The sequence below is a fragment of the Rhinopithecus bieti genome, unplaced genomic scaffold, assembly GCF_001698545.2.
Source record: "Rhinopithecus bieti isolate Rb0 unplaced genomic scaffold, ASM169854v2 scaffold_2574, whole genome shotgun sequence".
NCBI classification, from domain to species: domain Eukaryota; kingdom Metazoa; phylum Chordata; class Mammalia; order Primates; family Cercopithecidae; genus Rhinopithecus; species Rhinopithecus bieti.
The window spans coordinates 7,639,799-7,666,281 of record NW_016804493.1 but is presented as its reverse complement, the minus strand read 5'-3'; the positions used below and the strand labels follow the sequence as shown (position 1 = coordinate 7,666,281).

At 40.6% G+C, this 26,483-nt stretch overlaps 1 protein-coding gene across 1 annotated transcript in view; it reads right to left on the bottom strand.

Annotated features, from left to right (window-relative positions):
* Positions 1-26,483, bottom strand: part of PTPN14 (protein tyrosine phosphatase non-receptor type 14) — a 209,516-nt gene that overhangs the window by 87,701 nt on the left and 95,332 nt on the right. Inside the window, exons 3-4 of the mRNA XM_017868794.1 lie at positions 24,545-24,872; positions 11,187-11,356 (exon numbers count right to left, since the gene is read on the bottom strand). Coding sequence (XP_017724283.1) covers positions 11,187-11,356; positions 24,545-24,718 — 344 coding nt within the window. The 5' untranslated portion in view covers positions 24,719-24,872. The remainder of the gene's footprint in view (positions 1-11,186; positions 11,357-24,544; positions 24,873-26,483) is intronic.

Below are 26,483 nucleotides of genomic sequence, written 5' to 3'. Positions count from 1 at the left end.
GGGGAAGATTGGCAAGGACTTTTTGAACGTTTAAATAAATCCTATCTATGGGCTCTCCCATGTCAGCATGCTTGGTTCACCTAAAACCATTCCAGAACCAGCTTAAGACCCAGGCTTGTCACTAAACAGCTGTGTGACTATGGGCAGAGTCCCCTTATCTGTCTGTTTCTCAGTTTCTTCATCTGTAAAACAAAGCAACTGGTCTCTGTGATCTATGGATATGTAGAGTTTCATATTTAGATATAAAACTCTATCATTCTAGTCCATCTTGATATAAGGCAAAGGGCTCTTTCTCAAATAGGCTGTGTTTGTTTAAGATTTGAATGATGTCTTTATTGGCCTATAAGATGCTTGGTACTCTTTCTATGCATGAACCTTTTATGGGTAATCAGAGATGAGACAGATATTGTGAGCAACAAAGAGAGGAAATCTAAATAATTTGAGCCATGGCTCTGCAATAGAAAGTTGACAGGGACATAAAATCTAGCCCTCCAGAGTGATCTTTAAATAGAAATAAAGTTTTCAAATGAGCACTTAGGGAAGTTATACTCTCACACTCAGCTCAACCATCTACAGTCTGTTATAGGCAGCTAAAGTGTTAATACAGCTGGACACTGAATGACATAAAATCAACTGGGTCAATGAAGAGGTATAGGCTGACCCGACTACTGACAAGCACTTCAAGTTATACAGAAAGTGCAAGTATCAGAAGTCAGGACCTAAATACCTACAAGGCCGGCAGGTCACATGAATGTGTAAATGCTGCTGACTGTAACTCCCTACGGAGTGGAGAACTAGGGCCAGTTAGACAGCACAGGCCTCTCTGCAAGGCATCCCAATTCAGTTCTTTCAAAAAGGATTCTGGTGAAACAAAACCCACCTGAAGACCAGAATCAGCCCTCATAGTACTAGTTTATAATCTCTGATCTTACTGGTAGGTCAGCCCCCTGGCTTTCTTTGTTGACTTTTTAATAGAACTAAACTCCCTGGTACTCTGATAAAGCCAGTGATAAAAGGCATGGACAGATATATTTCTCTGACAAAGTAATGTAAAAGACTCCATTTATGTGACGACCTAAATCTACTCCACTTGTTAGAGGAAAAACTTCTTTTATTAAAAAAACAAACAGTTCTTTTTCAGGGTGCCCACTTTATAGAGTTCTAGTGAAGACTGAAAAAGATAATAATCTGAGATACTTAGCAAAGCATCATGCACATAAATGTTAGCTGCTACCATGACTACTACTGTTACATTATATCCGGTGATGGAACGCAACTACATTTTTCCACAGAACCACATAGAACTATAATATCCTCAGGCTGGGGAGGTTTTGAGGTTTTCGATTCTTGTGCTTTCTAGATTCTGCTGCTGCTCAGACACTGTGAGTTTCTTTAACATGTGGATGTAGCCCATCTGTCACTTCCCTCCTCTCTCTCCACCCACTCCACTCCAACTGAATATCCCAATGCTGACATTCAGGAAAAAGGTAGAGCAAACGATTATAAAACATCTATTCTTTGCACCTCTTCCAACATCAAGATTTTTTTTTAAATCCATTTTTGAAATTAACACCCCATTCTCAATCCCACCCACTGTAATGATACCCCTGCAATCTTGAGAATCCTTTATGGGGAAGGGGGTGTCTCTTAAAAATTCATAAGGCACAGCCTGCATGCTTCGACATGACAAAACACCTCTTCACATAGCTTCTGGTGTTTTTTCCCCTTCTTTTCATACCTTTGTTAAAGGTAAACACTACAATGTGGCATCATCGTCTTCTACTCAAGTTTTAGAAAAAGTAGACTATTTTAACTCATGCTCTATTATTACAAACCTTTATGATTTCATGGGCTGAACTGTTTAATCTTTCTCAGTCCTGCAATGTAACACGAATAAAGAACAATTTGGGATCAATGAACGAATGAACAAATGAATGAATGTATCCTTGAAAATCAAGAAATTCACAAAGGATAAAAACCAATACCTCTGCTTAAGAACTTATTTTCAAAATACCTCAACAGAAGCACGTTATTTTTGTTTGCTTTTGAGAAAAGTTCCAAATAGACCAAATACTAATAAACACATTAAACATATGATTTAAAGATGTAATAATAACATTATCACTTCTTTGAAGTATACTAAACAGGTTGAGTACCCCTTATGCAAAATGTTAGGGACAAGAAGTGTTTGGGATTTCAGATTTTGAAATATTTGCTATACTTACCCAGTAGAGCATCTCTCATCCAAAAATCAGAAATCCTAAATGCTTCAATGAGCATTTCCTTTGAGCATTATGTTGGTGCTCGAAAAGTTTTCAATTTTGGTCCATTATAGATTTTTAATTTTTGAATTAGGGATGCTCAACCTATTTTTTTGGTAAACTTTGTTTTTCTAATGGTTAAAACATACATATAAGCATATCTTGCTTTATAAAGCGTCTCAAACATCTCAGATGCATTAAAGAACACAAACATTACATGAAGACTTCTTTTGAAATATGAATAATGCGTCTGATTTAATTCCTTTTGAAATTCTGAGTTTCCTCTTCATTATAGGGTACCTACAATAAATAATGAGTTATGTCAAGTGATATTACAAAAGAACACTTATTTATTTTACTACTTGTTTTCCCTAAAGGGAAAGAATATCAGAGAAACAGCTAGATTATGTTTACGGCTAAGTTAACTTCATCTTATTTGTCTCTACTTCATTGTTCCAGTAGCAGCAGGTTGCCTCAACAGCTAACTACCTAACCGCATTTCTTTCTTTCCTTTTTCCTTCCTTTCCTTCCTTTCTTTCTTTCTTTCTTTCTTTCTTTTTTTGAGACGGAGTTTCACTCTTGTTGCCCAGACTGGGGTGCTATGGGGTGATCTCGGCTCACCACAACCTCTTGCTCCCGGGTTCAAGCAATTCTCCCGCCTCAGCCTCCCTAGTAACTAGGATTACAGGTAGGCACCACCATGCATACCTGTAAATTTTGTATTTTTAGTAGAGATGAGGTTTCTCCACATTGGTCAGACTGGTCTCAAACTCTTGACCTCAGGTGATCGGTCTCCCAAAGTGCTGGGATTACAGGCATGAGCCACGGCGCCCGGCCTAACTGCGTATCTTTCACACCATATCTTTTTCTTAAGAGCAAAGAAACAAACAAGAAGCAACTTCATGTATTTGGACAACTTGTACTATGAAGTAGGCACTACTGTATAGTCTAGATTTAATTAAGAAAAGTATAAACTTTCTTAAGAGTCATCTTCTTCACAGTAAAACATAAGAAAATCCTAGCTGAGGATCAAGACAAGCTAATCCAATCAGCTTTCCTAAAAGAAATCAAACTGACTTTACCACACCTCCCCAATTCCTGCGAGGATTTCCCAGTGAGTCAGGTCCAGGAGCAGAAATGGTTATCAGCGCTACATTTCTATTTTCTTACTTGCAAAGACAGTGAAAATTTTATTTTTGTTCCCCTGAGAGTTTATTAAATTTACTTTTTCTATTTGATCACACCCATAACAGGAGATTCAAATCAGTAAATCCACCAATATTTAAGAATAAATCACAAGATAACAACAGAACAAGCAGAGCGCGTATGAGGAACAGGAGGCTGTCCTTGTCCTGGGAAGAGCTGGTTACTTAATTTGCAGAGTCTAGTGCAAAGTGAAAATGCAGGGTCCACTGTTCAAAAACCAGAAATTTCGGGATGGCAACAGCAGAGCACTAAACCAACTACAGGGCATTTCTGAGCATGGGGTACTGTGCAACTAACCATGCAAGTCACAGACCCATGAAGCTGGTTCTGGTCCCAGGAGACATTTGCCCGGGGTTTCACCAAAGCAGTGGCATAGCCTTCTCCTGGAAGTAAACAGGGTCAGCAATGTAGACTTTAAAGACAAATTCAAATAAATCTCTAGTAAATCAAATACATGAAAATGAAATAAAAGCTGCTTGGAGATATAGCTCTGTGGTGGGAGTGGGAGGGAGGTGGGGAGTTGAGACCTGTTCGTTATTACATTCCCTACATTCCCACTAACTAGCAAAGTGTCTAACACAGAAGAGGTACTTAATAAAAGTTGAAATAAAAAACAATGCAAATGACAATCAACTTATCTCATTTTGGGAAGGTAATTCTTCTTCCCTCCAAGGCTGCACTGTTTATTACAGACAGCCATCCTCTCTCATCACATTGTACATTACATTAACCACACAGAATGTTTGAGATTAGATCCCAATATCAACTGTATCTTAAAATATCTAAAATATCTGGCAGAAATAATTCCATTCTCAATAACCAACATAAAGAGAACAATTTCCCATTCACTAGCTAGAGCTGGCCAGGAGGAGAATTTGCTATTCTCAGCAAATTATATTATCCACAGGGAATTCATGCTGAATCTTAAGCCTTGAAGGGAGTCCCTATATCCCAGCCCACGGGTAGACTTTAAATATCCATTAAAATGACATTTCAAAATAACAAAAGAACTAAAAGAACTGGAGGAACAAAATAAAGGGTGTTGTAAAAGGAAATGGAAATGCTACCATAATTAGAGCTTTTAAAAGAGATACTTTAAACACTGGCTGAACACTAACTTGTTTACAACAGCACACAAGGCAGATTGCAGGAGTGGAAGGGGGAAAAGTATTGGTATTTACAAGAAAGAAAAGGTGAAGAAAGCTACTTGTAAGGTCACTTCCTGAAACCTAGTTTAAGCACACACACAGAGACACACATGCACACACCAAAACACCATTTTAACCCTTATGAATATATATAGCTTCACTAAGTCTGGCTTTCCCATCAACATGCCATAGGCCCAAATGTGTAACTGGCAAAAGGGGACCCCCATCAGAGTTTAAAAATGCATTAACCTAACTCCCTTGTCATTCACTTCACACACAGAAATGCACTTACCCTCTTTCTGGTACCTAAACAGCACAGCTTTAACTGTGGGCATTTATTCTCAGTTGGCTGAAAGACAACTTGTCCACTTGGTTCTTCCCAGACAGGAACTATCTTTAACATTTAAGAACGCTCCATGCAAACCCATACAGAGATTAAGTAGTTTAAAATCTCCTGATGATAACTGCTAGGCAGTTTTATCTGACTGACTAGAATACAGCCTGGTAGCCAAGGACTTTGGAAGAACTGGGAGATGTACAATAGATCACTGATCCTAAGAGTAGGGGATATCCATAGCTGCTGAGAAGCACCAAAAACAGACAGAGCACCCACCAGACAGAGGGTACTTGGAACAGGTCCTGTGGACCTGATGTCTCCACCAGATGTACAAGAGTGTACTAAAATCTTCCTTGGCAAATGGAGTGACTGTGCTGGCTACAGCAGTAGTCGCACTCTGTCAATTCTGTAGAGTGCTCACCATTAATAGCGTGGACAGCTCCACCCAAACAGGTAAGCTACTAAGATGTCCTGGAAAAGGAGGAAATGTTATCTGACCTCATTGGGACAATTAGAAGCTCCTGCGCACTGTGCAACCATAACATTCAACAGTGAGTAATGCACAGACAAACATGTTTTGGTAAAAAAAAAAAAAAAAAACTCAACATTTAAAATTTTAGAAACCATGCATGCACTCAGCAACTTAGAAGTTTATAGCCTAAATTCACTCTTCAAAAATTACATTTTCTTTTAAAAGTTTTCTTCTTAGTATTAAAGAAATTAAAGAGGGACTTCCTTGCTTAAGGAAGACTTGGAAAAACCCCAGACCTAAACTAAAAGCAGTGATCTTGGCCAGCAATTTTCTGGCTTCCCCTTGCTATTATTAAGTATCCTTCTGTTTGAATAAGAATTTATCCACCTCTCACAAGCCATCTTTTTTCTTTCCGTGCCCAGAAAAATGTGAAAACCATGTGTTTATAACGAGCCTGTTGCTATGCAAATCATTAAAACACATTACAAAAATATTTCCTTTGAGTCAGGAGAACATGCTGGGGAAGATGAACTGCTAGCAAGAGTCCCTTTGCTGGACAGAAAAGCTGGCAAAAAGGAATCTGAGAAGCAAAGCAAAATGGAAAAAATTACAGTGGTCCCATCCCTTGAGTCATTTTAACCAACAGGGGAAAACTAACATTTTCAAAGTCCCAAGGTAATAAATCTTACAGTTTGGAGTGGGGTTAACAAACTCAGTGGTTCTTAATCTCTTTAAATCCTATGGTTTCATGACTCATCCCCCATCTGTCTATTAAAGTGTGTCCTTCTTTTCACTAGTTTTCTTTTAACACTTCTATAACAATATCAAGGGATTTCTTCTTTTTTCCTTTTATTTGTACCCCTGTGTGTATTTTCCCTTTAATATCTTTTGTTTTCTCATTCAATTAACACCTTAAAGTAGGGCCTGAGTTATCTATTTCTTATCCAATACAATCACAGTGTCTTGACAGGTTTCCCTCACTTATGAAGGGACTTGCCCCTCAAAAGTCATATCTAGCAGATGAGACACAGTATGTCAAATTAATGTCAAAAAAGCAGTGCTTCCTAATTTTCTAATTTAAACCAATTTGGAGTTGATAATTTTAATAAAGCCAATCGCTTTATTAAACAAATTGCAATCAATGTCATTCTCAAATTTTTGTTGTGTTGTTCTGAATATACTATTGACCTAAAAATTTCCATGGGTGCGATTCTCTGGCACAATAAATTAAATAAACAGCTTTTAAATATATCTTCCTTTGACTCTTATGTGTCTTGATATATATATATGGAGTCATATACACAGCAAAAAAAAAAAAAAAAAAAAAGGAAAAAACCAACCAGAGTATTAATCTAGACTCTTTGTCCTTGGTCAGAGAGAAGAAATGGCTGGTCATGACTAATGCTATAGAACCTGTTCTCAAACAGAAGTAGCCAAACCATTGCAAACATGTGTTGGGTGAAAACAAGTTTGGTTGGCTCCAGACAAAGGCTTATTTTTTCAGCACAGATGGTTGAATGGTTGCCTCCTCCAACGGGTTGCCCGCAAATGAAAGACAGATTTCTATTTCTAATCTATGCAAATATCTTACTCTGCAGGGCATCACAAAGACTAACTGTTTTGTGTCAGACACTGCAGATCCCAGGTGCTCTGAGAGATGCCAAAGCCCATCTCCACCTGAGATGCTTGGTAACTGGGATAACAGCGGATGACTGGAGAGTTAGTCATTAACCCGCTCCTAATGAATGCTGTTGGGGCCTTCTGTGAAACATTCCTCTGGAATCCTGACCCACCACCACCGCTTCCCCTTGGCTGAGCTGCCTGGAAGGCAGTTTCAATATTCAGTTCGGACCTCAGATGCTGCTAAAACCTCCCAAGAAGGCTGAGATTCCCAAAGGCTCTTAAGGACTGTAGCATTTTTCATCTCATGTTCAGCTCATCTGTCCATCTCCAACACTGCACAGAGAAAACTCAAGCATTTAAAAATATTATTCTGTCCAAACCAGATCTCCTTTATTCTCTAGTCCATAAGCCTACAATCCATGGCATGTCTTGTTGAATCATACCTGATTGTTGTTGGTGGCCCTCAACCTTCCCAAATAGATGTAATTCCTTTTTTTCTTTCCTTCCTAACAACTTTTCCTTTATTTCTTACATTTTTTTCTCATGTTCCTCCATCTTCCCAGCTTAAATCTTTTACTCACTCTGACACCCCTTGGCACATTCCAGTTTTAGGGCCCCTTGGAGGCAACAAAAATTTCTGCAATGCTGCAAACATACACACACACTCTCGCACAGACAAAATGCTACATGCTAATCCAACTCCTCACTTTCAACATTCTTTGCCATAAAGAGTTGGTTAGACCTGAAATCTATATAATCTAGTTCCAGTGCTTAAATCTAAAAATATCTTTCAAAGTTTAAAATTTGATATTAGTTTTCTGATCAAATGTCAGCAACACAGTTTGCTTCAAAATCCTGTGTTGTAAAACACTTCTTTTCCTCCTTACTAACCTTCATCTGAAATAAACCAGGCTAACTAAACAAAAAGAAATTTTAAAGGAAAAAGAAAAGTCCTTCCTAAATCCCACACTTAATAACCACCACTACCAAAACTTTGTACTCTCTACGTCCCTCTTTGAAATTTAAATACCTTTTGTTTTAGTCTATGAATGCAAATATTGACAGTCAAACAATGCAGCATTAAGTTTATTTCCCTGGAAAATCTAAAACTGTAAAGAGTTTTAGAGTTTAACTGATTCATTGATTCCTGCGGCTGGGTGAGTGCCAGAAACACCAGAGGATACTATTCATTTTAAACAATAACATCATCTTGATTCTCAGCCCTAGATATTACAACCAGACTTCTGGTACGGCTCTAGAATCAAATTTATAATAAGTGCTCCAGGTAACTATGATATAGTAGGCCCTGGTCTTTTGAGAACCACTGATCTATTCCAACACCCTACCCAATATGGTGGTTCCCTCTTCAGGATACCACATAGGCTACCTAGTCCACACGACAACATTCACTGAGACCAGTGCTCTCACCCTTTTGTAAGTCTTGTTCCCTTTTTAGATGGCTTAGTTATTAGAAACTGTATTCCCACATTGAGCCAAACAGTCAAAGTTCTTTGGCTCCTTGGACTTCACTTACTTAGACCCTAATTTCGTGCTCCAGAGCTGACAAAGAATTCCCCCTCCTACAAGAGTCTGTAAATATCTAAAGGCAGCTACTACTGTGCCCTTGTAAGACTTAATTTTTCTAAGCTTAAACAACTTTTTTCTTTTAACTTCATAAAGCATAATTTCTGAGTCCCTCTTTATTTCAACTGCTCTTTCTCACCAATAGGCCTTACAGGATAGGTCTGTCTAGACTAACAATACTTCACTTTTCTTACAGACAGAACTTCTTTCAATATGCACTAATTTCTAGTCCATGTTTCACCCTCATCACTCATTATCTTGCACTTCATGGCCGAGAGCCAAGAATCAGCAAGTATTTATTAACTTAATGCTGTGTTCCTAGCACCGTGTAAAGTACTCAAAGAGGATGCAAAAGCCAACGGAAATCATCACATTTTGAGGAGTTAATAATTTCTTGTACAGGAAGAACTTAGATATGTGAATTAACTTGAAAACAGGGAACAATGGTATGCAACAAACAGAGTGCTTTAAATGTCTATCACATGAAAGACTGAACACTAGGTTTTTTGGATCAGGCTGTAAGCTAACTCATGGCCTCTTTGCAATTAGGCCATGCATTTACAATAGCTTTTGATTTTTCTTTTTAAAAAGGAAAGCAAGTGAAAAAAGAAGACACAAAGTGGCTCATGCCTGTCATCCCAGCACTTTGGGAGGCCAAGGTAGAAGGATCACCTGAGGCCAGGAGTTCAAGCCAGCCTGGGAAATACAGCGAGAGTTCATCTCTACGAAATTAGAAAAAAATCAAGACACGCTTGGTGACACATGCCTGTAGTTCCAGCTACTCAGGAGGCTGAGGCAGGCGGATTGCGGGGGCCCAGGAGTTTGTGGCTGCAGTGAACCATGATTGGGCCACTGCACTCCAGTGTGGGTGACAGAGCAAGACACTGTCTCAAAATAAATAAGTAAATAAAAACAAATAAGCCAAATGAAAGAAAGAAAGCAGAGGCTGGGCACAGTGGCTCACATCTACCATCCCAGCATTTTGGGAGGCCAAGGTGGGCAGATCATTTGAGGTCAGGAGTTCGAGACCACCCTGGCCAACGTGGTGAAACCCTATCTCTACTATAAATACAAAAATTAGCTGGGCGTGGTGGCAAGCGCCTATAATCCCAGCTACTCGGGAGGCTGAGGCACGAGAATCACTTGAACCTGGGAGGTGGAGGCTGCAGTAAGCCAAGATCATGCCACTGCACTTCGGCCTGGGTGACAGAGCAAGACTCTGTCTCAAATAAAAAAAAAAAAAAGAAAGAAAGAAAGCAGGATATTGCCTTAAAATATACTTAAAATTTTTAAGTACATCCTTATATCAGAAATTTAAATTCTAAAAAATACACAAAAATCAGGTAGAATACTCTTCCTTCTTCAAAGCATGTCCCCGCATTGCTTCCCAAGCATTCAGAATGACAAAGTCCTGGTAAAAGGCAAAAAGCAAAGGGTTTATGTGATTCCTTTTCCTACCAGAAATCTCCATTTGATGAGGAGACTTTCCAGGTATTTTAATGGAAAACTCTTACCAATAAGTCAACTATACTAACACCAAAAAAATGCACTTATTCCACTCACTGAACATACTTTATCAACTTACACAAATCCCTCACTTTACAGATGAGAGGGGAAAACATCATTTCAAAGGCAACACGTGATTTCTCCAAGCTAAAACAGACACTGAGTAGCTGGGTGGGAACAATATCTGGTTCTCCCCTCTACTGCTGGCTTCTTGTCTCCTCCTATTTAGTAGGGACAACCATCAAAACTCTTGCTCTCGCAACATTTTCCTCCTTAACTTTACTCCCACTTTTAATTATCTTTCCAATCTTCAAATTCTAAGTCTGATACTACATTTTGTTTTGGGATACTTTTAGGAAAAGGGTGGACAAAACAGAATTCATTGTTTTTTTCCTTTTTCTTTTTTTTCTTTTTTTTTTTCTTGGAGACAGGGTCTCACTCTGTTGCCCAGGGTGGAGTACAGTGGCATGATCACGGCTCACTGCAGCCTTGAACTTTTGGGCTCAAGTGATCTTCCAACCTCAGTGTCCTGAGGAGCTGGAACCAAAAGCACAAGACACCATGCCCAGCTAATTTTTATATTTTTTTCTTTTGTAGAGACAGGGTCTCGCTATGCTGCCCATACTGGTCTCAAACTCTTGGCCTCAAGCTATGCTCCCACCTCAGCTTCCCAAAGTGTTGAGATTACAGGCATGAGCCACCACGCCTGGCCAGGTGATCACTTTTTTATTAAATTCTTGCATGCCTATTTTACTCACAGTCTCCAACGAGTATTTCCATGCTGCTAGAGATGAAATTCTGCCTGGGTCAGGATCCCTACTGCCTTACCAGCATTACAGAAAACAGCTGGAGTTAGCTACATGGATTCAACCAAAACTCTAAAGCTGCAAGGCAATGAGTAAACAACCCCCAACTATTTTAACCTCTCCCCCACCACACACCCGCACCCACACCCACACACCCCTAAAACAACCAGCTCATCTACTTCACTGGAAGCTTCACAGTTAGTCAACACCCTTATATGGCACACAGGGAGAAAATGCACCTACCTTGTGGCCTCTTGCTGAAGCCATGACACATTTGGCACATAGAACATGACTCCAAAGAAAAGCAGAGGCTCATTAGCGAATTTGTCCAGATGTTTCTTCAGAGGTTTTTCCAGCTCCACCCATCGTGCTTGCTGGCTCTTGCTGAGAAACCAAAGGCCAAAGTAGTGTGTCTAGATAAAAGGGTAAAACAGCATCAGTTCATGCTCACCACAAGCATCCCAAGGCCACACAAGAAACGAGACTCCAGCATGCTGCATCCTACCTTGGGTTCCCCAGCCCCTATACAAGATCCAGCTTTGACATCTGACTTTGGGACAAATTAAAAGAAACCACAACCACACATTACTGTAACATACATGGAGTATCCAGATGCAGTATCCCTACTCATTACTACTGTTTGTGCTTGTCGATACCAATGGGCCCATGTGAGGTAAAGGAGAGTCACGCAGGGAAGGGACAGTGCTGACTTTTCCCCTGATACCTGAAGACTGCCTTTTCTGTGTGCCTTCTGCATGCTTCATGATCTCACATGGAGCACACTGGCAAAGACCAACACCGCTCTTGCACCTGCTGCAACGTAACTTATTACTCAGTTCCTAAGACAAAACCGCCTGCCAACTGAAAGCTTCTGCACTGTAGAATATTTTCATACAGTACCAGATTTTAACCGAGAATTTATTCACTCTTTTCGTGTGATTTAAAAAGTATCATCCTCTTCCACTTTATTATAGACAAACTGCAGCAAATCTCTCCCCATATCAAGCTTTGAGAGAGGAAGGATCGCCTCTTCACAGCTGCCGCAGGAGCCCCTGGTGGCTGCTCTTGGCAGATTATGGTGGGATTTGTTAGATGAAAGTGAGATTTTCACCCTTAGACTTGAAGTCTAAACCAGTTTGGTTTTGAACAACATGCTAAATGATTAAAACAGGTACTTTTATGCACACAATCCCATCTTTTACATTAATTCATGCTAGGATTTCAGGATTAGCACAACAATCACCAAAAAATAGATCACTGCTTTTGAAGATTCTTTTATATTTCAATTATAGCCTAGAATGGTTTACAGCACACCTGGAAACTTGCCTTCAAAAGAATGTTTTCATTACAATGTTTAATTTCCAAAGGCATTCTTATGCTGATGTTCCCACTCCAGCTGGCTGCCACCTCAACATTACCACAGATCAATCCTGCCACAACTCCACCAAAATCTCTCATGAAGTTTTGACTCTGACTTTACCAGAAAACCAGACGTGCCCTTGCCTACATAAAGCTGCAGACCCAGATGCTTTAAAGATATTTTAAATGGATTTACTTTGAGATGGGGGTGATTTGATCAGCTTTCCCCCACGATGTTCCAAAGGACAAGTTCACATCAGAAATCTATGCATTTCTTGAGCAACAAAATGCCAACAACCAGAGCCAAGGTTATATTTATATCAACTTAGACAAACTTACTTGGATGAATTCTGACCCTATTATTCATTTCCTAGCTCCAGTGAATCCATTAGTTGTTCCAACCTGAGTGATGAGAAATGAAATGTGGCTGAACAGAAGGAAAACAGACTTTGAAGTCAGTCCATCTCCCATCTTTTGCACTCACTGTCTCAGTAACTTTACACAAGTCATTGAAATGCCTTCTAGACTCTCACAGTTTTCTCCTCTGTAAAACGGGGATGATGGTTACAACTTTCACCTACATGCTCTGAGAGGTATAAATGAGATAATGCCTGTCGATTACCTGCATGGCACATGGTAAGTAACTAATTCACAAGTGGTACCTTCCATTGCTGCTGCGGCTGCAGGACTACTACCCCTGTTACCACCACTCCCACCACTGCCACCACCATCATCATCAGTAAATGAAAGCAGGTAATCTTTTTCATCAGGTTTAGATTTCCTCATTTATTTGGTTTGGGGAATTGCATTTTAACACAGGAAACATACATGTAAGTACATACTAAAAAAATCGGCCAGTTTCTTCAGTGGCAGATTGGTGTGTGGATACTATAGTGTCAAAATGTCCATCTTTTGGTATTATGGAAAGATTCTGAGACTAAGGGCCCTTAAAAGTATGAATCTTTTTCATCAGCACTACTGACATCTCTGTGAACCACAGAATTAGGAAACAGGTTATCTGGGAGTCAATGAGAAAAAGCAGCCAAAGGTAGAAGCGGGAACATCTATGAATAACGTAAATATTCAAAAGATGCAAGGAAATAAAAATCACAAAGCTATACCTCCACTAAGACTTTGAGGCTCTCACGATAGGTGGTAATGGGACACTGGAACATCACTCTGATGCTGTCCTCTGAGATCTATGATGTAGGCTTAAGCTACCCTAAACGTGAAGTCATTTGGGTACTCAGTTCAAGACATTTATCTGATAAGGGTCCAAAGTAGTTCTGCATTATACTGAATTCCTGTATGGAATACAGGGCTGTATGAGGGTATTCCATGGCATTTTGGATGCCTAGGAGTGAGTCTCCATACAATAAATTAGGTAATATGTGTAATTAACATGATATACAGCAATTATTAAAGCTGGAAAAGAGTGCTTTTTATAAGCATGAGTGGAGAAACAGGGCAAGCTTCACAATTGCTTAACAGGCTAACCATGATTTATCATCTTTCACTAAAAGCAGTTGTGACATTTGGGAGATATCTTTATAGTCCACACTTCATTCAAATTAGTAATATTCAAATTATAGAGGGCCACAGTAACTGCATAAATGTTATACAATCGATTTTGAAAACGGTTAAAATTTTATTGTGTCTATCTATGCCTTGAAAGCTATTTTAAATTTCCTTTTCTCATTCCTATTCATCCAGATCATTAAACCAGACCTGACCTCCACCCCAGAAAACCCTCAGAGAAAGAGTATTCCATGGAGTACACACACACAAACATGTATGTGCACACACACAACACACACAAAATGCACACTGCAGCTGCACATACACACACTCCTGTGCATACACACATACGGGTATGTTGAGAAGGAGGATGACGAGGTACAAGAGAAACGATAGTAAGGCAATAATCTTGAGCCAGAGCTCTAAATAACAAAGTAAATCACTTCTAATGGAAAAACCTAATTCATGGCATAAATTCATCACTGCTGTGGTACAGCACCTTTCAGAGGACACAGAATATTTCACAGTGACTCACCAGGTAATTATCCAGTGAAATAATTACATAACTACTGAAGAAATGGGGTGTCCAGTGCAGGGCAGAATTGGGGGAGACAAGTAATCTGAAGGACAGAGTTTGTACATACTCACAGCCAGAACATCCTAACTTTAAAACTGTCAAATTTAGTCCTCTAGCAAGAAGAAAAGTCCATTTCTGAGATCCCCATCCCCACCCTAATTTTTGAAGCTATGCCCAAAGTAACCTTTTGCATTCCCACCCTTCTCCTCCAGTTCTTCCTCTAGCTATCTGCCTACTCTGGAGTAGAAAGACCCTGCCTCAAAAGTACAATACAGCACACGTTTATTCTCCCACATCTACACAGTGCCTCACAGGAAATGGAATCAGAGCCTAGGCTCTCAGTTCAACTAGCATGTGCACCAATCAACTTCCTGTGTATTATCCAAGGAACTACTAATCCTGTCAAGCCCAGCTGAGACCCCACCAGGCTGGTTCGTGGTTCACTTGCCAATTTAAACTCTAGCTCAATTTTGAAAGCTGAGCTTAGCTGCTAAACATTGCCACGTGGTTGAAGAAAGCATGGTGGATGATTGCAAACAGAAACCACCTTCTCCATGACTCAAAGAGGATCCCACCATATTACCTGAGTAAATGCCTGAAATATTTGTTCTGTTTATATCTCAGGCACCAAAAGTAAGCCAGGCTCATTTAATCCTCATGATACCTCCTCTGGGAGAGGTATGAATCCCCATTTTATTGCTCTAGTTTTCTTAAGAAAACTAGAACACACAGCTCTGGTGCCATGAGTTCTGCAATAAGTTTACTGCAATGATGAGAAAAGAAGACAGAAGAACCAGTCCTCAGGGACAGGAACCACATCTCTGAACCAGTTACAAAAAATGCACTACAATGAAACCAAGTAGGGAAAGCCGCACTAAAATGTCATTTTTTTGTGAGCAGCTTCCTCATTTATTTGGTTTGGGGAATTGCATTTTAACACAGGAAACATACATTTAAGTACATACTAAAAAATCGGCTAGTTTCTTCAGTGGCAGATTGGTGTGTGGATACTATAGTGTCAAAATGTCCATCTTTTGGTATTATGGAAAGATTCTGAGACTAAGGGCCCTTAAAAGTAGTTTTGGGGACAGGGGGCATATGGGAACTCTCTATACCTTCTGCTCAATCTTGCTGTGAACCTAAAACTGCTCTAAAGAAAGAAAGTCTATTAAAAAATACTTTGGGATACTTTTGATTTGCTTGTTCATTTATTTGTATAGAGATGGTATAATCCCCCACATTAGTTATTAAAAGGGAAATATTTTTTGAGGGTTTTGTTTTTCCAGTTTTGTGACCAATGGCACAGACTTTAATGCTATTTTTAAGAGGTTTAGATGCGGTCTTGGCAATTACCAAGGATTAAAGCCATGATCTTATCTCAAGCATTTTGAAGAGTTACTCATCCAGAAGCAAAAGTTTAAAGTATCTTGCATTAAGTTTTAATAGGTTGCCTATCTTACCCAGTATTTCAGCTGTAAATTAAGAAACAGTTGGTGTGCTTCCACATAAAATATATGAATTACATATTATACAAGCATGAACAGTTTCACTGAGGCATGGAAAATACTTCAAAAGATGACTATAAGCAGACTCTGAAATAGCACTTCATGCAGTTACATTCCAATGGCTTTGGAAAATAAGCCACCGTACGTCAGCTGGATAACGGTAGAAAAGAACTTGTGCTTAATCAACCTCTACTCTGGGTAGGTCTGAGATATCTATAACTGACACATCTATAATTAACAATTGCACCCTCTTCATTTTCCTAGCCAATCTCTTTGTAAAAGTACAGGAAAAGAAACTGCAGAATAACACAGACCCAAGAAGAGAGTCCCATAGCCAAGAAAAACCACTCTTCTGAGACTGCACAACTCACCTAGAATACACAGAAAGATGAAGACATACAAGTTAAGACTGGCAAATAGTTCACATACAATCTCTATATCGAGAAAATGGAGATGCCAGTGCCATTACATTCTAGGGCTGACATTAAGCTAATAATGTTTCACACTGTCATTTCTACAAAGACAAAAAGCAATACAAAACTTAAAGATGAGAAATCTTCCCCAGCAGTCTACTCTTCAGTTGATTCTTAATCAGTATTAATTATTTTAATCCTTTGCAAATACACATATATACTGATGTGATTAAACAAGCTATAAAATACAGCAGAATTCCACTATTATCTGCCAGGACATGAAGTGTTCCATTTAACTGAGTACTCCCCAAATCCCACATAAATTATTAACTGCCAAAAGATTAGCATAAAATCAAACCATAGAAATCTTCTTCATGTAAGTTAACTTTTGTGTGATAATAGGAAATGCAAGTTAAATTTCCTAATCTTTATAATCTCTAGTCATTATGAAAATAGCAAAATGTGGAAAATTTCTACTGTAGTGATAGCTTTGGGTAAAACTGCTTTTAGTAAAGATCGAAGTATAAATTTGCAAAAGAAAAGGGGATAAATTAGACGATAAGGACTAACTCTTTGAAATGATTATAGTTTGGTTTTAAAAACTTTTTTATGCTCTTTTAAAAACCAAGGCTCTTAAGCTTAGCCTTAGGAGAGAGCCGAGAGTTATGAAAGTCACTATTCTCCAGAATGCTGGATTTCCCCACAGCCGTTCCCTACCTCAAATAGGTTTTACCAATGAAGTGAAGGGTATCTCAGGTGCCTTTGTTATATCATTTATCCTTCTTCCACTTGTTAAAAGTAGAGCCAAGGTTAGTCTAGCATATTTTTACATTTTATTAGAATGTTTACACTCACTATTACCATTAAATGGCCCCCTTGCCTTTCTCAGAATAGCACTGTTTAGCAGAAATAAAATGTGAGCTACATACTTAATTTTAAATCTTCTAGAAGCCGCATTTTAAAAGACCAAAAAGTGAACTTACTTTTAATAAATATTATTTAAAACATGTCAAAACATCATTGCAACCTGTACATAAATATAATTAATGAGTATTTTAGTTTTCTCATCCTATGTCTTCAAACTCTGATGTGTTTTCACACTTACCATGCATTTCAGTTCAAAATAGCCACATTTCACGTGTTCCATAACCACATGTGGCTACCATATTGGACAGCACAACCTTAAATTAATCCTAGCTATTTGAGGAACTGAAAGACTTTGCTATTTTAACTCAACATAAGATCACAGTTTCATATATATCTATCTGTATCTATATCTATATCTATCTATAGCTACATCGAGAGAGAGATTGAGATTCGCTCTGTCACCCAGACTGGAGTGCAGTGGTATGTTAATAGCTCATTGCAGCCTCATTCTCCCGGGGTTCAAAGGATCCTCCTGCCTCAGACTCCCAAGTAGCTGGGACTACAGGCATGTAGTCACCATGCAGTCACCATGCCTGGCGAATTTTATATTTTTTTGTAGAGATGGATCTCACTATGTTGCTCAGGCTGGTCTTGAACCCCTGAGGTCATGTGACCTTCCATCTTGGCCTCCCAGTATTAGGACTATAGTTGTGAGCTACCACTCCTGGCCCCAGTTTCTAATAATCAAAGTCATCTAAAAATGGAACAAGTAGACTTACAAAAGGGTGACAGCCCAGTCTCTGGAAGTGTCATGGCAGAGGCTGGATAGCTTGTGGGGTGTCTTGCAAAGAAAGCAGAAATATTGAGTGCTCCCTATGCTAGGCAACGGCGATACTGAGGCAACTATGAAAAACTAACTCTTTGAATCCTCCCAACAATTCGTAGAGGTGGCTACTATTACCATTTCCATTTTACAAATGAGAAAACTGAGGCACAGGGTACTTCAGTAGCTATCTAAGTTTACATAGCTAGTAAATGGCAGAACCAGGATTCAAACTCAGGCAGTTTGGTCCAAGCTGACATTCCTAGCCACTAAACTCTGCTGTGTTTCCATGTACTTCTTTTTTAAACTATGATAATTAGTCATAAGGCACCATTGTTTTAGCTCTTTTTCCCTTAACCTAGGCTAGTTATTTTCAAACTGAGATAGCGCTCCAGATCTCCCATCTCCTCTGTAAAAGGCCCAGCTCCATTTACACATCCATGTTCCACCGAAGATTTGGAGAAAAGGGTTAAGCCCACTGATCCAGATATATTACAATGACATTAATAGAATTCTGATTTTCTGAGCTTCCTATATCTCGGGAATGTCTTTGTTAACACAGCTCCCAAGTAGCAACTTATCCCTGATTTTTTTCTTCCCCTTTAAAACAACTGAAAATACATTTTTCCTAACCAGTTCATCTCATGACCTCTTGCCAGGTTTACAATTGTGCTCACCGGCATCTCTGTTCCTCCTGTCCCTCCCCTCTGACCCCTACTCTTTTCTTCTTTTTTTTGAGACAGAGTCTCGCTCTGTCACCCAGGCTGGAGTGCAATGGCGCAATCTCAATCTCGCCTCACTGCAACTTCCACCTCCCAGATTCAAGTTATTTTCATGCTTCAGCCTCTTGAGTGGCTGGGATTACAGGTGCATGCCACCATGCCTGGGTAATTTTTGTATTTTTAGTAGAGATGGGGTTTCACTATGTTGGCCAGGCTGGTCTCGAACTCCTCACCTCGGGCGATCCGCCCACCTCAGTCTCCCAAAGTGCTGGGATTACAGGCATGAGCCATCGCACTCAGCTGATCCCCACTCTTTTCTTTCTTTCCTTTTTTTTTTTTTTTTTTTTTTTGAGATGGTGTCTCACTGTGTCACCAGGCTGGAGTGCAGTGGCGTAATCTTGGTTCACTGCAACCTCCAACTCCTTGGTTCAAGCGATTCTCCTGCCTCAGCCTCCCGAGTAGCTGGGATTACAGGCATGTGCCACCACACCCAGCTAATTTTTGTATTTTAGGAGGGACAGTGTTTCATCATGTTGGCCAGGATGGTCTCGATCTCCTGACCTCATGATCAGCCTGCCTCCGCCTCCCAAAGTGCTGGGATTACAGGCGTGAGCCACCGCGTCTGGCCGATCCCCACTCTTTCCTACTACTGAGTTCTTTACCTGACATGCAAGGTAACCATGTCATGCTCCTCCTTGGAGTCCTCTGATGACTTATACTTCACAGCAGTGTTTTATTCCCCACATAGTTCAAAAGAGTATTTTCTGGAAGGCTAAGACAACCGTGAAACACTTACTGGAACACCATTTTCTTTCTTTTACTATAGAATTGAGGAGAGAGTGTTTCCCAAAGCATTTTACCATGCTCCCTGTTCCCCTACTACATGTCTCCGGGAACTGGAACAGTGGTGTCAGCCTGCCAGGGTTTGAACCGGCCTCACAACTTGCCAGCCCAGTGACTGTGGGCAGGTCACCCTATGCTGTAGCCTCCCCATCTGTAAGATAGGAACAGCAAGGGTAGGGACTCATCACAGACTCGTTATGAGGACTACACGACTGATCTATGGAAACTGCTCAGCAGAGTACATACAATCAAAAGGTGGTAATTACCCTTTGTAACTTATTTTAGAAATACTATCCTATAGATCTAGTTAAAACTCCCTAGGCAGACACAGCAAACCCTGCAAAAGCAGACTCCGTCCTACCCCTTCCTCCTCTACCCTCTTCCCTTCCATGACCCCTTTCACACACACACACATACACACACACACAACACACACACCACTGCAAACAAACTGAACTCTGCCTTTCCCTGAAAATACCCTCCCCCCGCCACACAAACAGATCAGTGAAAGCTGAACCATGCCTTTCCCAGAAAATTCCAACACACACACACAGAAACAGAGAACAGTGCAAACTGAACTCTGCCTTTCCCTGAAAATCCCAACACACACACACACACACACACACACACACACCAGTGCAAACTGAATTTCACCTTTCCCTGAAAATTCCATGTTCTTTCCTGTTTCTGTACCTTAGCACAAGCCGCTCCCTTTGCCTTGTTTCTTGTTTGTCCTGTTCTCTAAACTCTAGGAGCAAAGACTCTATCTGGTTTCTGGGAGCAGGGACCCTATCACATTCAGCTTTCCCAGACACAACTGTTTGCTGACAATAGGAACAAGGCTTGGGTCTTTCTGAATGCCATGTTAAATAGGAGCATATCACATTTGTCCAAATCTATAGAATGTACACCACCAAAATAAGCCCTAACGTAAACTCTGGACTCTGGGTGATAATGTTGTGTCAATGTAGGTTCAATAATCATAACAAATGTGCCACTCTGGGGTGATGTTGATAGTGGAGGAGGATGTACATGCATGGGGCCACGGGTATATGGAAATTCTCTGTACCTTCCTCTCAATTTTACTGTGAATCTCAAAGTGCTCTAAGAAATCAAAGTCTTAAAATAAAATAAAGTCTATTAAAATTATCTAATAAAATACAGTGGTAAAACAATTAATGTAAATAAAAAATTTAATCAAAAAAATTTTAATCTGCCATACATCCTTTCCTAATATAACGCTATTACAAAATTTATGATATACCTAAACTACTTCTAATGGCAAAGCCAAATATCCACCATAATCTAGTTTCTAAGTCTTCATAAAGGCTAAACATATTGACCTGGGCACAGTGTCTCACATCCATAATCCCAGCACTTTGGGAGGCTGAGGCGGGAGGATCGTTTGATCCCAGGAGTTTGAGACCAGCCTGGGCAATAGAGTGAGATCCCATGCGTACAAAAAAAAGTAAACATTTGCTGGGCATGATGGCATGTGCCTGTAGTCTCAGCTACTTGGGAGGCTGAGGTGGGAGGATCACTTGAGCCCATGAGGTTGAAGCTGTAGTGAGTCATGATCGTACCACTGCACTCCAGTCTGGGCAACAGAGCAAGACCCTATCTCAATTGAAAAAAAAAAAAAAAAAAAAACAAGATTAAATATATTTTGGCTGGGTGTGTGGCTCACACCTGTAATCCCAGCACTTTGGGAGACCAAGGCAGGAAGATCACTTGAGCCAGGAGGCGGAGGCTGAATGAGCCATGATCATGCCACTGCACTCCATCTTGTGCAACAGAGTTAGGCCCCAACACCCCTCCCAAAAAAGACTAAACTTTTTCTTATATCTTAGATTGGTTATCATCTTCTCCTCTAAAGCAGCATTGGCTCTATTTGAAAAATGACCCAAATAGAAATTCAAGGTATGAGGATCAGATCCCGTGTTCACCTCCTCTTACTTCTGCTTTTGGGTGGAGGATGCATTCTTCTTTAAGACGTGTTTGTGCAAAGGAAGAAAAGTATCAGATTACTCTATCTGATCCTTTAATTCAGGAGTATCTAGAGGATTGATTCACAAAAGGGCACAACTTCAATGTTGTCTGTCATGGAAGGAAAGCACAAAATTCAAAAAGAAAGTGATTTGGTCAAATGCGGATGCACCCATTAGGGCATGTCAAAATAAAGTTGGTATTAAATGCAAACCCCAGCTCAGCAATGGAATGTCAATCACACTACGCACACACTTGGCACTGCACTGCTTTATTCTTTGCGATAAGGTAGTTGTGGGATGACCCAGGGTTGACTTTTGCCTTCTCACTGAGAAAAACAATAGTCTGTTGAAAGCCATTATTACCATACACATCTCCACACATCATTCGTTATAAACTCTAGCTTGACCTGGTGATTCGGAGTGATGCCTTCTCAGCCCCCAAAATGTTGGCTGCTCTTTCACATCCTTGAATCTTTGATAATCCAGTTCCTCACACTAAAGACGATATGGCCTTCTTTTCTACCTGCTGGACTCAAACATATCCTTCAAGTTTTGGTTCAGAGTGAAGGCTTTGTTCATCTTCCATCAACTCTTTCTCTCTCACCAGCAAGACTGCAGTGTTCAGTGGGCTGGATTGCGCACTGCACAACACTAAGGACAGCCATCGCCTTTTGGGCCTACCCCTGCATTCTATTTTAGCTCGGACCACATTCAATATTCACTGTTTATTTAAAGGCTGGACTCCCCTACTGTTGTATGCATGTCTTGAAGGTAAAATTGTACCTTATTTATCTTCATTTCACCAAGTTCTAAAAAAGTGTCTGGCACAAGATGTTCAATATTTTCTTTAACAAAAAATGGGTTTTTTTTAAGTTGCTTATTAAGACTCTCAAATTTGAACAATTATAAATTATTAAACGCAGCACTATACATTTTCCATACAGGAACTCTTTTAATATTTACAACAGCCCTATGAAGTAAGCATTATTATTCCGATTTTATACGTAGGAAACTTATGCCTCAAAAGATTTGGTAACTTTTCCATTGTCACGCAGCTAACAAATGACAGAAGAGTAAGCTGAATCCAAGACCAAGATTCCAATGCCTATACTTGTAACTACTTAACCACATGCTACACTGTCCCCCGACGCATATGAGGAATAATTAGTTGCTCTAATTTGAGTGACTGAAAGTACTTAAAAGTAAAAATACTAATTTTCTATAACAACTTAGACAAGTCTCTTCCCCAACCAATATTTAAGTTTTTCCTTTATGCCCATGCACATATGCAAATGTGTTTAAATGTGTGTACCCTAATGTGTTACCAACGAGAAAAAGAGAGCCAGCTACCAATCAACAAGATGAGAACATTTCACACATTTATTCTACTGTGGCAATTACCAAGCTACTAATACATATATCCATTGTCCAAGACAGTCTCCTGCACAGAAAAATATACCTAAAAGGAATACGTGATCACTGAAACCAAAATATAAACACAAAGAACATCAGGAGACAGATGCATTTCAGGTGAAACAGATTCCCAGAGAAAAACAGCTAGCCTGTGGAAGATGTCTTTAGAAGGCACTTTCAGAGCAGGAAAGGGGAGAGGAAGATCCTCTTGGGCCCCAACTCCTTTGTAAGCAGGTGGAGAGAGGTCACATGCAATCACTTCCAACAGTGATTGCCACCCCTCTTCTGTCATCGAGGTCCTGGGCAATGCTGTCACTTGGACTCTCCAAGAGCCCAGGGACCTAGGACAATGACATACAGCTTTCCCTCAGGAAGGTCTGAGCCTCAGGAGCTTGCAGTCATTCAGTACTGGCAACCACTCAACCAGACCACCTTCCCCACTGATCAATATGTCAGACAGCTCTCAAGACACAGATGCTGAAGTGTGGATTGCTCACAAAAGTCTCTTGTTCTGAATGTCTGTACGACTGAAAAAAGAAGGGCTTGGCTGTCATAAACAACTGCTCTGAAAGTCCCTTCTAAAGAGTGATAGCATGACTTTCTAAGTGGTCAGCGCTGCTTTTGCTTAAAAGTCATCTCACAGACAGCATGAAAGCAATGAGGGCTGTGAGGAATTCTTTTTTTTTTTTTTTTTGAGACGGATCTCGCTGGGTCGGCCAGGCTGGAGTGGCAGTGGCGGTCTCAGCTCACTGGTCAAGCTCCGCCTTCTCGGGTTAGCCATTCTCCTTGCCTCAGCCCTCCCGAGTAGGCTGGGGAACTACAGGCGCCGCCCACCCTCGGCCCGGCTCGCCTTCTCTCTCGCTCTCTCCTCTCTCTCTATTTTTAGTAGGAGACCGGGGTTCACCGGTGTAAGCCACCGATGGTCTCGGATCTCCTGGGGACCTCGTGATCCGCCCCGGTCTTGGCCTTCCCAAAAGTGCTGGGATTACAGGGCTTGGCCACCGTGCCTGGGCCTGTTGAGGGATCTTAAGCAACAAAACCTCTGTTTTACAGGATCCACAAAAAGCCTCCCACCTGTCATGCTCACTCTAAATGCTTTTCTCTTTATTTGTTTTTTTTTTTTTAAGAGGAAATACAGAAACCAAAAAAAAAAAAAAAAAAAAAAAAGGACAGCTGCATGCATCCGTATGTGGGCGTTTTTCTCCTTAATGTGCAGCCAGAATGCCAAAATACCAGCTACCCACTCAGTTGTTTTAAAGAGAGAAAATGACTTTGGTAGGGAGAGTCTCTCATTTTCAACTCCCCCAAAACCTCTTCCCCAGCTGAAATAAAAGGAAACCTGCCACGCCATGCAGCTTTAGGCGTTGTTCACATCAGCACGAATCTTCCCATCCAATGACGGATAAGATCACAGCCATGCTAAGAATAACAGGATTCTTATAAACACATTGTCGCTTAGGCCAAAAAACATGACAGATGCCAAGAAACAGATGGCTGGTCCCTTTGGTGAGTTCTCCTTCACATACCCAACACACATGCATGCGCGCATGCGCACACAGACACACCCCCTTACCTCTCGCAGCTCCAGCCTCTGGGCCACAGCCTCCAGGCATTCTTGCCCTGTGCTTTCCACCGACAGCGTGCACTCGATAACATTGCTGTCCAGCAGGCGAATCCGTGTAACAAAGCAGTTCTTGCTCAGGACGTTGTAGCGCCGTGTCCGGCGGAGCTTCAGACCAAAAGGCATGGCTATGTGGTCCTCGGACGCCGCCCTCCTATCCTGGCGCACACGCCCCTGAGACGGCCTTAACAGTTTCGTGACTGGAAAATTACACTATCACCTGTGCTCCTCCAGGTAGGGAAAAGGGTGTCCATGCCCAGTGTGGTCCTCTGGAAGATAGCTGTAAATGCAAAAGAAACACCACGGTCATGCTCCAGAAGGGACCTGTCAATGGTACCATATTCCACACACACAGAAGCGCACAACCCCCTGCCAACAGATCACCATCCAGATTTGACAAGTTGCAAGTTCTGGAACTCCTAAGTGTCTTGGCAGAGCCCATACCCTATGCCTTATCTTACAAGGGTGATACGATAAAAGCTACTTTACAATTGAAGAAACGAAGGTTCAAAGAGATTAAAGAATTCATTCACAGGTGCACAGTGTAAATGGTAAAGCCAGAATTTAAACCAATGTCTACATAACTTCAGTTCACATACTTTTTTCACTATGCAATACTGTCCACTCAAGAAAGTGCTAGGAGGCTGGGCGTGGTGGCTCATGCCTGTAATCCCAGCATTTTGGGAGGTTGAGGCAGAAGGGTTACTTAAGCCCTGGAGTCCAAGACCAGCCTGCACAACACAATGAGACCCTGTCTCTACAAAAAAAAAAAAAAATAGCCAGGCATGATGGCGTGTGCCTCTAGTCCCAGCTACTTGGGAGGCTGAGATGGGAGGATCTCTTGAGCCTGGGAGGCCAAGGCTGCAGTGATCCATGATCATGCCACCGCACGCCAGCTCGGGCAACAGAGTATGATTCTGTCTCAAATAAAAAAAAATAAAAAATAAAATACAAATTAAAAAGCCCACTAGGAGTGAAACTTGAACACTGGTGTTTTGCTTTTTAAATTTCTAAATATATTGTCTCATTCCAACTTCATGAACAACCCTATGGTGTCTATTTTACAGATGAAAAAAGTAAGGTTTAATGACTTTAGTGCCCCACTGAATTTAAAATTTGATCTTGTTCCACCTCACTCTTTGCAACACTGCCTCTTTTATTAACATTATTTACTTTTATTTTCATGTCTTATGTTTTAACTTTATTATTTACTTAGAATGAATGATAAAGTGGTGGGAATATGCATTTAATATAATCAGCTACTTCTTTTTTTTTTTTTTCTTTTTTTTTGAGACAGAGTCTCACCTTGTTGCCCAGGCTGGAGTGCAGTGGTGCAATCTTCGCTCAGTGCAACCTCTGCCTCCCAGGATCAAGAGATTCTCCCGCCTCAGCTTCCCAAGTAGCTGGGATTACAGGCACCCGCCACCACACCTGACTATTTTTTTTATTATTATTTTCAGTAGAGATGGGGTTTCACCATGTTGGCCAGGCTGGTCTTGAACTCCTGAACTCATGTGATCCACCCGCCTTGGTCTCCCCCAAAGTACTGGGGTTACGAGCGTGAGCCAACACACCTGGCCAGCTACTTCCATTTTTTTTTTAATGGAAAGATATGAATTCTTCAAAGCACTTAAAAATCACAACTCTTTGTCCTTTTTTCAACAAATATTTAGACAGATGTGGGGAACCACCCTACTATCATCTTGTTCCTTTACAAAATCTTGATGCAAAAGTCCTGTAACCAAATCACAGATAATTTAACTTACTATTATAGTAACAAGACTTATAAACACCCTGATGTCCCACCAAATGAAAATGATGACATTATTGCCATGGATAACACAAGAATAAAATAACAACAAAAGTGGCCTTATTGCTCCACCCTGAGCCA